Genomic DNA, 11,776 nt, shown 5'->3' on the forward strand with positions numbered 1-11,776 from the left:
CATGTCTTCCATGGACAAAGGGACCATAAGGTACACACATTGGAAGAAAGCCAAAAATAGCAGGGAATTTTGCATTTGATTATGAAGCACCCATATTATTCTATTTGACTTCCTTTATACTTTGAAATAAATAATATCCAAAGAAACCAAACTCAAAAAAGATGAACTAACTTAATCATGATTATTCAGTAAACTTAATCATGGTTCCGAGGTAAGACCACTTACTACTCTTGTAGAAAACCCAGGTTTAGTTCCCAAAACTCACATTGTAGCTGAAGACTACCCAGTTCCAGGGGTCCGACATTGACTGTAAACGCTTGGATGTGAAAAGAAAGGAAATGTAAATAATAGTATAGATAAGTGGAGCTATCTGGTATGGCTAGAAAATGAAGAAAAAGCAATTGTGGCTGGAGCTAGGAAAATTCACTACAACCATCTAGCCATGAACTGTTTACAGAATACATATGGACTTTATGTGTGTGCACTGAGCCGTTTTTGCACTTTAACTGAGAACGGCAAGCTGAGGAGCAAAAGGGAGCAATGATGGAGGAAGTAACGTGAAGGCCAAATAGACAGAGTGTAGGCAAAGAGATGAGCTGGGGAAATGCAGCAATTTGTCAAGTTGTGGCGAGGAGAACTCGGATTAGAGGGACAGCGGCTTGAAGTGATCGCTCAGAGGAACTCTGGATAAAGATGCTCACTCTAGGCTGCACTGCAGGCGTTATCAATATCTCCTCTCCCGTCCTACAACACTTTGTTTATATCAAAATGCATTTGGGGTATTTGAGTATATTAGCATCTATTTGGCGGGCTGAGATTTCTTTTCATGGATCCACTTCAGTGATTATGATATCTGGTACTGATTTTTTTTTTAAATCATCTCTAAGATATTATAGTTAGTTACTATTATACTCCAGACATTAAGATATTTCTATTGGCTTCTCTTGCCAGGCATCCTCGTTAGAGTGACATTGTCTTTAAGCCCTGTGTGGCAATCCCTGATGCACCCCTGTGGTACCCAGGGAAGACAGGGTAGCTGCTTCCTTAAGATCATCCAACTTTTGGATGATTACCCCAAATGCTTCTTTGTGGAAACAATGTGGGCTCCGAGCAGAGGCAGCAGATCCGCATGTCCCTGCGAGGGAAGGCCGTGGTGCTGATGGCCGAGAATTCCATCCTGCACAAAGGGCATCGTGGGCCACCTGGAAAACTAACTCAGCTCTGGAGAAGCATCTACATCATATCCGGGGGAATGTGGGCTTTGTGTTTTCCAAGGAGGGTCTCACCGAAATTAGGGACATGCTGCTGGCTGATGAGGTGCCGGCTGCTGCCCGTGCTGGTGCCATCTACCCTTGTGAGGTCACTGTCCCAGGTCAGAACACGGGTCTGGGGCCTGAGAAGACCTTGTTCTTCCAGGCTTTGGGCATCACCACTAGAATCTCCAGAGGTACCATTGAAATTCTGAGCGATGTGCCGCTGATAAAAACTGGAGACAAAGTAGGAGCCAGCGAAGCCACGGGGCTGAACACGCTGAGCATCTCCCTCTTCCATTCCCCTTTGGGCCGATCATCCAGGAGGTGTCTGACAATGGCAGCATTTATAAGCCTGAAGTGCTTGACATCACCGAGCAGACTCTGCACTCTGGCTTCCTAGAGGGTGTTGAAAATGTCGCCAGCGTCTCTCTGCAGATTGGTTATCCCACTGTCGCCTCTCAGTGACACGCTCTACTGTCAATGGGTACAAGAGGTCCTGGCTTTCTCTGTGGAGACTGACTACACCTTCCCTCTTGCTGAGAAGGTCAAGGTCTTTTTTTTTTTTTTTTTTTTTTTTTGTGCTGATCCATCTGCACTTGGATCTGCCCCTGTGGCTGCAGCCACCATTGCTTCTCCTGCAGCCGCTGTAGGCCTAGCCACAGCTGAAGCCAAGGAAGAGTTGGAGAAATCAGATGAGGAGATGGGATTTGGTCTCTTTGACTAATAACCTCTCAAAGCAACCAATTCAGCCAGATTAATTTGGGAAACATGAAAATAAAGGCTTACTTCTCTCTCTCTCTCTCTCTCTCTCTCTCTCTCTCTCTCTCTCTCTCTCTCTCTCTCTCTCTCCTCTCTCTTTAAAGACACTGCTATGGAAGTATAATGTTTGCTTTTACATACTAAGTTAGTTAAACTATAGTAAAAATTTTTAACTAAGCATTAAAATTGTTGTGAGGATAATTTTACAGATTAATATTTATGGGCAGATAACATTATGTAAGGGAAATTATTACTTCAACAGAAAAAATGGGCCTCAGTCACTTGAAAGACTAGAAAGGCACCAAGCACAGAATTGTGATGTCTCCAAGGAAAAATAATTCTGACTCAAGAGCGAAGCATCAGCTTCTGCTCAAGACTTTATGTCCTAAAGATCTTATATTTGTCAGCGTTTAGCTGATTCCTTGAGAAGAATATGTATGTTTTGTCTTTCTATATATACATGTGTGCTTATTTATAAGTTGTTTTCATTGAAGGACAGTAGAAAAATGGGATGAGTGTTCAACAGATAAGAATTAACAGATAAAGTCACTTACAAAGACTACAGAGGAAATGGGATAATATAGGTTAAAAAATGGCTTTATTTCACAACATATTAAAATCAGATATATGGGAAAGTCCAGCAGAGATGCAGAGAAAACAAAAATAAAAGACTTAAATTCATAAGAGAAATTATCAGTCCAAATATATGACTGAATCATAATATAGTTTCTCTGTTCCTATAAAATACATATTGTATAAATATATATGTTAAAAAATAAATAAAATAAAATACATACTGTAGTAAAGCAGAGATTTATACCCTATAGCCCATATATAAAAGCTATCTAGCTGTAGTTATTATCTAAACATAACTTACCTTCAAAGTTATTCCAACCAAAACATAAAATTTGTCTCTTGTAAAGACAACCCAGTATCTTCACATCTAACTGCAATTTCTCTTTAGGTAAATAACATCTCAAGGTAGAGACACAAATCTCCTGTCAGGGTTGCAATAATTCTGCCTGCCCTGCGACAAAGTAGATACAAGGTGGGACAATAGGCTGAGGACAGAGGGCAGTTGTTTTCAGTTCTGCACAAGTTGACCTCTCAGCTTTACCTGACACCCACAGAGACACAGAAGGCACCATTGACTATGATGAGCTTTTTGGTGCTGATAAGTGACTCAGACCTGCTTATGATGGATATATCTAAAATGGAATAAGAGTGAAATGACTCAGTAGCTGCAGGGCTCTTCACTTCCTTCGCGTTACTTATTTATATAAGCGTGATGCCCTCTGACAGTCTAGAGTCAGAAGAAAGATCGGAAACAGTCATCCTATAAAGGGTCATCCTCCAGGACCTTCAAAGCAGAAGCTTTGTCTGATGACAATTTTTTCACCCACTGGACAGTCCTGCCTCCTTCAGAAAACCATGCCATGGCTTTTCAACCACAGGGAGGTGGCAAACCTGTCACCACTATGATGTTCTAGCCAAGCCCCAGGCACAAAGCCACCACAGACTGACCCCTCTGAAGCTCATCGTAATCTCTGAATGAGTCAAAAGAGCCTTCTTCTGAAAGGCAATGGCTTTCTGAGCCCCCAAGCCTGTGCTTCTTTTTGGGAAAGATGCTAAACTGGGAGTGAAATGTCTATCAAGCAACACTGATGAGAAGAGGAAATTGGGGGCAACGTTAGAGGAACAAAAATAGTGAGCGTGATTCTTCCTCCTTTGAAGAGTTTCCAGATTGACTAATGGAAAACCTCCGCTGAGGATTAAACCTAGTGCTCATGAATGGGAATTAAGCATTCTGGCACTATATCCCCACCCATATAAATAATTTAAATCCATCAGCTGTTCTGCGTAGGGCTCATCTTGGTGAGGGCATTTCCAACAGAGCCATGGATACAGAAGCCAGAATATAGGGGTTAAAAGACATCTAAGAAGAAAGTGAAGCTTTAGATGTGGCTTACTGGATTAATGTTTGTTGGGGAAACAGAGACTTTAAGGGAGATAAAGTCCAAGAAAAGGTATGTATGGGTGTTTGAAATATTTGAAGCCTTTTAAAATACTGCATGCTTGAGCTTATTGGTAGTTCAGGAAGAAGCCAGTTTTTGTTGTTGTTGTTGTTGTTTTGTTTTGTTTTGTTTTGTTTTTGGTATCTAAAAGCAGCCATAACATGTAAAAACAGAGGACAGAAGAGATAAAGCACAGTAATCTGTAGTTCATAGTCTGAAGAAAAGAAAGAAAATATAGTTTACCAAGATGAAAGATGCATGTAATCCCAACACTCAGGAGGCCGAGGAAAGAGGGCTGAGTTTGAGGTCAACCTGTCCTATGGTGTGGGATCAGAGGAAGCTGTTGACATGGGCACAGTCTCAGACCTACGGAAGTGGCAAAGCCATTTTTGGTCAGGCTCAGAACGGCAAGGCCTATATCTGGTCCAAGAATAAGTATGTACAAGTAATTGGCCAGTTTGTGCAAAAACTAGCAATTACAGCTTCCTCTTTCAGGATGTTTGTTTACAGCCTGAGATTGCTCATGAGAAACCTCCCACCAAGATTAGCTACCGCTCCCCACTGTGTCTGAGGTGGCCAGGTGCACAGATAGCTAATCCCTTCATCAGAGTGTACACAGCCCACCTGATCCTAGCTTTTCCGTGCATGCCTTTGTCCTTTCTTCATGCCCTCATTGCCCACAACCAGGCGAACGTGCAAAGCTTTGCATGACACAGCACTATGGAGAGGCCCGGCCTAGGCTACACAGAAAGGTACTGTATCAACAAACATGATGTTTGAGGTCATTTTTGTGTGTATGGCGTTTCTCTGCTTTGTTCTTCTAAGGTCTTCTAGTGCCTTGAAGAAGGGTGCTGAGCTCAGAGCAAACTGGAGAGACAACAGATCCGAAACAAACACATGACTTCCTGACAAGGAGCCTCTGCTCCAGTAATTGAAAGAGAGGTAAATGAGTTTGAAGATGGCCGCACGTGCAATAGACTTGTTGGGATCACATAGGTAACGGTGGGGCTCGTAGTCCATGCCTCGAGGGGAGTTGGCATGGAACTAGCAAGAGGAAGCATTTTCAAACCCTGGAAATCTCAAACTTGAGATTTAAAATCTCATCCCCAGAGCGGAGGGTGTGAGACAAAGCTCTCCTGTCTTCGTGCCTGCCTCAGGAGCATGTGACACAACCTCAAGGTGGTTACAGGTGATTGGTCACTTGAGTTTGTCACCCGTTAACCTTTTCCCCATGTAAATAGGGCATCACCAGCATCCTAGTCACAGCCAATGAAAGGGATTCATCTTCAAAGCTCCCTCCCCACTGCCCAAAGTGTATAAGTCCCTGTTTCACATGAAATAAAAAGCACATGCGTGCGCGCGTGCGCACATGCGAGCACACCACCTGCTTCCCTAAAGATCATCTGAGACTGGCTATTTATTATGAGCTGTAGCACCGGGGAAAGAAAGGTCCCTTTCCTCCACCACCATGACCACCACTATCCCAAGAATTCATCGCTGGACTTCTGGGCTTGACTGCTGGTCAGGCAGTTGCTGAGGCACTACCACGGCCACCATTGGATCTTACCTGCTCCCTGCCCCCTTCCCGCCACTCCCCCACCTCCCTCAAGCCCCCACGTTTCTGCCTTTTGTCAGTGGTTTAGCAAGCCTCAGCTGCTGATGTTTGTGTCATTTGTGCTCATCTACTGCAGTAAGCTGTTGCTGTTCCCAACAAGTAGGTTCCAGGTATAAAGCAAGTGCTTAGTCTAAGAGCCTAACAGCAGCAAGTCTGCTCCTAAAGCAGCAGCCCGACTTGCCTGAGTCAGGCCAGGCCCTCATTGGTGCCTAGCTCCGTTTTGGAGCCCTGAGGTTCCCTGAGGTCCCCTCTGCCACCTGGCCCAGAGCCAGCAGGCCAGCTGAAAGAGCAATAACACTTACTGCAGAGAAAATCTTCTTTTCCTGCACCCCTGGCCGGACAGGAAATCATGTGACACAGGCCTCCCTTGTTCTGTGCTCCACCTGTTCCCAGCCAGAGCCCAACATTCCTGAAAGAAGCCGAACTTGGGACACTGAGGCCAGAGACTCATAGGACTGGGGCCTTGCATTAGAGATGTGTGCTCTTCCATCTAGGTGGCCTGCGGCCTCCTGGGAGACGCAGAACCACAGATAGATAACACATGCTGAAGGAAGTATCTGAAAATTTGAAGTTTATTAGCTTGGAAGAAAAACATATTTCCTGAATATATGCAGTGCTATAGGTTCAACTTCCTTTGTCTGTAATGCTACCTCTAGGAACTCATTGTCATGAAATATGTAATGTTTGTCTATATTATTTGTAATGGGACAAAAATTCTTTAAAAACAACTATCAGATCTGGAGAATTATGTAAGTATTACATTCCCATATGATGGTCATTTTTAATATAATAGATAAGAAAGTCATCCTAATATAACTGGTGAGAAATGTATGCTATAAAACAATATAAAATGTTTTCTCTTTGAAGGTAGACAATTTTTAGACAGTGAATCCTAAAAGCTTGATATATGTACATGTAAATAATTAGTGTTTATTTAATTTTTATTTCGAGGCAGCATGTTGATATGTACCTCAGACTGTCCTTCTACATGTCATCTTCCTGCCTTTGCCTCACAAGTGCTGGTACTGAAAGCACACCTACCATATGTATATATTTCACTTACTAAAAAAAAAAAAACTCATCTTTCCTGAAAATAATTCACCAGGTAACAAAAATCTTTATCATACAACTAACAATTTAATACTAAAAAGTTGGAAAGAAAAAAAATACTTAAACAAAAACTGAGAGCACTTATTCAAGGACACAAATAAGTAAGTATAAAAATACAAAATGTAACTTGAAATAGGCTAAAAAGGTGCTAATCTAGGCCTAGAAAGACATTTTGATAGATATTGGATCCCCAGAACCCACCTAAAGTTGCATGCAACACTACATCAGATGGGAGAAAAAAACAGAGGAATTTCTGGACACTTATAGGCCAGTTAACCCGGGATATGCTGTGACAAATAACACAAGACCCCATCTTAAGGTCAACAAAGGTTGGGAACACCAGCAGATGTCATCCCTGACCACCACACATGTACATGCAATTGCATACCCTTACACACATGGATATGCACACACACATAAACAACTCTTACCCAATATTAATTATGTGGGTTTTTTTAAATTATATATTCAGAAGAAGCATGAGAGAATAAATAAAATATCAGAAGTGGTAAGGTTAGGGTAAAACATTTGAATTTTCTAATTTGCTAAAAAAAAAAAAAAAAACCTGTCTGATGAATATAATAAAATAGCAAAGCAGTTTAAAACTTGAGATGGGGGAAAAAAACAGAAGGCTGATTAAGATATTGAACTACAGAGAAATATAAGGACCCAGAAATGATGGATAAGGCTAAGGGTGAGCCTTCTCTGCATATGAGAACAACTCACTGAGGCTGAGTTACGAAGGAGGTCCACAAGACAAAGAGGGCCGGATGACCTCCATAACGGGGGATCCTGGGAGAATACCCAAGTTGTTTCCTGAATGCCAGGGGAAACAGGAGATTGAGAACAGCTCCCAAAAGATACCGTAGAGCCAGGAAAAGGCAAGGGACAATTCCACAGCAACAAAAGTTGAAAATGTTTCAGCAGATGTGGGTTTAAAGGGCTTAAAATTGTTGTGTGTGATGTTTATTCCCAACTTTCCCAAAGCAGAATAGAGTCTGCCAGTCCTGGAAGCTATTCCATGACCAGGAATGTCAATAAAACTCATCACTATCATTGTGAGATTTTAGCTTTATATTTATTGAGTTTCATAAGTAGTAGAGGCATACCTTCAATAATAGAGCTGGCCCCACCAAATTAAAACAGTATACATAAACATCGCATGTCACAAAACAGAGCTAAGTAAATCACAGAAAGTCCTTAAAGCTGTATTTGGAGACAGAAGTGATGTTCGAATCTGGTGCTTTGCCATAAGATCACTAAACAATGACTTAATCTTGAGATCTTTTTTTTTTCCCCCAGAGGAAGCATAATACAGAGCTAAGACGGCCAAGAAGGAAACAGGAAGGCCTCTGCGAGCTGGCACACTACAGTTCTACTTACTGGTAGACATAAATACTCATGTACACGGTGCCTGCCTCCGTGTTTGGTGCTTATGAGAGAGAGACGCACTGAATCTGAGTGACAAGCACTAAAGGACAAGGCCCAAGAAAGTGTGAGCGAGTGTGTCAACTGATCACCTTCCATTCTTTGTGAAAACGCAGGACGTTCTTGATTTCCACACCAGCTTCAGTTGCCATCCCCAGCACCAACTGCAATGGGTATGAGAAATTTCTAGGGTGTTCCAAACAGACACCTGTAATGATAGTCACCATGCTGCTGGGCTCCAGTATCCCTGGTCTGGATGAGTCCAGCAGACTTTTGCAGAACTCAAGAATATTGTAGAGGTCCCAGGCATCAGAGTCTGGTCTAGTCATCCTGGGCCTCACCAACCTTTTGGACACAAAGGACTGGCAGAGAATGTACTGGTTCCTCCTCTTTAGCTCATCCTCTAGAAAAGTGATGGCTGCCAAGGCCCTGTGGTCTTCCCATTTTAGGATGTACAGTGTGTCAACCACAACCTTGGGTATGATAAGAAAAAACTTAGCACTCGTGGCTAGTTTCTGTATGACTGAAAGGTGTTCACAGAGGGCCCTGGGGTCAGGGAACAGGTAAGGGGTCAAAACTGACCGAGTCTGGGGGCCTCGGAGGGTCTTCTCGAGCAACGCCACTTCACGCTGAAGCCAGAGCTGGACTATGTCTTTGGAAAACCTGATTCTTGCTGTCGCTCTTGGAAGCTGCTGAGATGCATTTTCTGACCTCTCAATGGTACTGCTCACAAAGACACGCAGCTTGGAATCAAACCTCAAAAACTGTCCCGGGAGTCTAGTGGCAAAGTGACCAAAACTTCTGAGGAAACAGATACGCACAATGACTTCCTCCAGGCTGGTGAGTGGAGGCGGATCCTGTCCTGTGCCTGCACTATCCTGGGACACCTTAGAAGGACACTGCTGGAACAGGGCAATGTCTTCCGGGAGCTGAAGGTATGCGGGGGTCTGTGGCCACTGGCAGCTCTGCAGCAAGTCCTGGAGATGGTGAGACAGGCCCAGGCCTGGCTGCTGAAGGTCTCCCACTGAGGGCAGCAGGTTCAGCAGCACACAGAGGTGGTCCCACAAGCTAAAGACACTCCTCCAGTGTGACAAGAGGAGGCTGTAATTGCTGCGGAGCCAGCTCAGGATCACCTTGATGGTAGGCAACAGTCCCTCTGCAGAAAGAATGTCCAGTTTCCATTGAGTGGTCCGGAGATTGTTCTGGGCAATGGAGGGTTTCTGCTCCCAAGAGGAGCCCATGTGGAATTCTGTCTCAGGAAAGCTGCTCATCTCACCCTCGGGTCCCAGACAATTGCTGACAGAAGGGTTTGGCTCACTCTGATGTGTCGGAACATTTTGACTAACAACAGGAGCCAAGGACAAGCCATGTTTCCCTTGGAGTTTTTGGCCCAAAGGAGCCTGCAGGCTAGAAGAAATGGTTGTTTTCAAGAGATCAAGGAGACTTCCTGGGGGTACATAGGCCTTCGGCTTCTTTCTAGAACGAGAAGCTTTAGGTTTGGATGTACCTCCACTTTTCAGAATTGCATCTGAACTCAAAGAGCCACTACCTTCTTCGTCGGTTCCATCTGAGTGGGATGTTTCATTGCTGGTGTCCGATTGGACCTGGGAACTCAAGGATGAGTTTTCCTCTTCTTCCGTCTCATCTGAGTCACAGCAGGAATGAAAACCGGCCTCACTCTCTCCAGAAATACCAGACCACTTGTGGCTTTTCTGAGAGTTGCTGTTCTGGAGGCCAGGAGATGGAAAATCTGGATATGCCTTTCCAGGCTCTTTGTCCCAGCATGAACCGCCGGGAGAAGCCTCTTCCGGAGTCAACTTCCTCTTCTGCAGCTCAGCCTGGATTCGTGCGTTCACGTGCTGGACTAGATACGAGAAAAGCGTCAAAGTGAAGACAACAGCCGGCTTTTGCTGTTTCGAGTCTGACTTTCTCAGACTGTGCACGTTCATGAGGCAAAGAACCACCATGTGGAAGATGAGGAAATCCGGGAGAAACAGGTAGCCCTTAGGAGGCTTGTCTTCTGTGGGAGCCTGGGACAGGCCAGATTGATATGGCCGATAGGAAAGACAGAGACGGAAGTCCTCCAGAACCAGTTGGCACAAGGCTATCAGCCTTGCGGCTTTGAATTTCCTCTTAGGCTGCAGGAGGCTCTGAAGGTAAAGGAAGCTAACCAGAAGCCGTTTGTTGTCCCAACACTGTCGCTGGCTGTGAGACAGTTTCCTTCCCTGGTACCTTTTCAAACAGCTGTACCTCTTTCCTGCATGATCATAGAGCCTTTTGAGGTTCCACGCTGCTCCTTTAAAAGGCACTTCTGAGTGGAGGCAACGCTGATAGTAGTATGTAGCTTCAAGGTCATAATACTTTCTCCCAACAAGCGCTCCCAGTTGGTTGAAGGGCATCCCCATATGTGGGGCCACTGACAAGGCTCTGTAGTAACATCTCTCCGCCAGGCTCTTGGTGGCCAGGTCTAGGAACTCATGCTGATAGCGGAATAAGTCTCCCAGGTAGAGTAGACAGCGGTGACAGGCCATGCGGGCCCATGAAGCCTCTTCTGTTGACGTGGGTCCCACTTTCTTACAGCCAATCAAATGAACGGCACTGTGAGGCCAGTCTATGTAGCCCTGTAACCTCAGTTCGTAGTGGCCCTGAAGGAACAGGAAGAGATGCTCATAGAACTTGAGGCCAGCCTTCAAGTGAGCCTGCAGGGGCCCCGCCCAGTGTTGGAAAGTGTCCATTTGTTTCCTGTTGGTCCTCATGAGCAACATGACAACGTCCGAGTAGATTTTCCTCCATAAGAGCTCTTCTGCCTTCCTACCATAAACCACCGGATGCAGGAACATAAGTTTAATGCAGGCTTGCTGAACCATCTCTCTGAGAGCCAGGATGTGTGGCTTGAACACCTCTTTGTGAGCATTTTCTTTTTGAAGGAAAAGATCAAGCCGCTGAGCTGCCAAGCAGACTTCCTGGTAGAGGAGTCTGGCCCTCAGGGTTCCGTCCTGGTCTCTCTCCATGAGGCTGGACTCTTTTGGGGGTGATGCTTACAGGGTTTCCTGAGAAAAGATTGAAAACTACCTATTAGTGTTCACCAACACAGATGAAAATTACTGCCCACCAAAGCAATGAAGTTGCGGGGGATGTTTTCATTCTCTTGCTTATAAAAACAATTAGTTTCATGTTCTTTACCGGGAAACCCTCTGCGTAATTATATTTCTTTGGAATTTATTCTTCTCAACAGTCAGCCTACATGAACAAGGGGTCCCTTCCAAATGTATCTCTAATAAAGGAAAGTCAGAAGCATGTGTATTGAAATTAACCTAAACAATCTCAGATTAATGAATTGCTTATGTGCATGTCTATATGAGGGAAGTTGGGTTTAGAAAATTGTAATTATGTAGACTTAGAGAAATAAGAATTACTTGAAAAAGGTGGAATGCAAAATAATATAACCATAACTTACAAATATAAAATATTGATCAGATCCCACTGAAACTCTTTATGTAATTTAAAAATATTTCCTTTGGACAGCCCATGAGAGGATGCTTAAGTCTTGCTCAGAAGGGGAAATAGAATAGACAGCAGGAATGGTTGAAGAAAGA

General features: G+C 44.1%; 1 protein-coding gene and 1 pseudogene across 1 annotated transcript; one reads left to right on the plus strand and one right to left on the minus strand.

The window, feature by feature from the left end:
* Nucleotides 1–1,001: 1,001 nt before the first annotated feature.
* On the plus strand, nt 1,002–3,194 carry LOC127201817 (60S acidic ribosomal protein P0-like; annotated as a pseudogene).
* A 5,066-nt stretch (nt 3,195–8,260) lies between these two features.
* Nucleotides 8,261–11,191, minus strand: LOC127201818 (nonsense-mediated mRNA decay factor SMG5-like). Its single transcript, XM_051160522.1, has one exon. The coding sequence runs from the start codon at nt 11,189–11,191 to the stop codon at nt 8,261–8,263; it is 2,931 nt and encodes a 976-aa protein (XP_051016479.1).
* Nucleotides 11,192–11,776: the final 585 nt, after the last annotated feature.

The sequence above is a fragment of the Acomys russatus genome, chromosome 17 (genome assembly GCF_903995435.1).
Source record: "Acomys russatus chromosome 17, mAcoRus1.1, whole genome shotgun sequence".
NCBI lineage: Eukaryota > Metazoa > Chordata > Mammalia > Rodentia > Muridae > Acomys > Acomys russatus.

Bases quoted from the DNA above. Each gene is read 5' to 3' on its own strand.
- LOC127201818 (XM_051160522.1), bottom strand. From the start codon at position 11,191: ATGGAGAGAGACCAGGACGGAACCCTGAGGGCCAGACTCCTCTACCAG.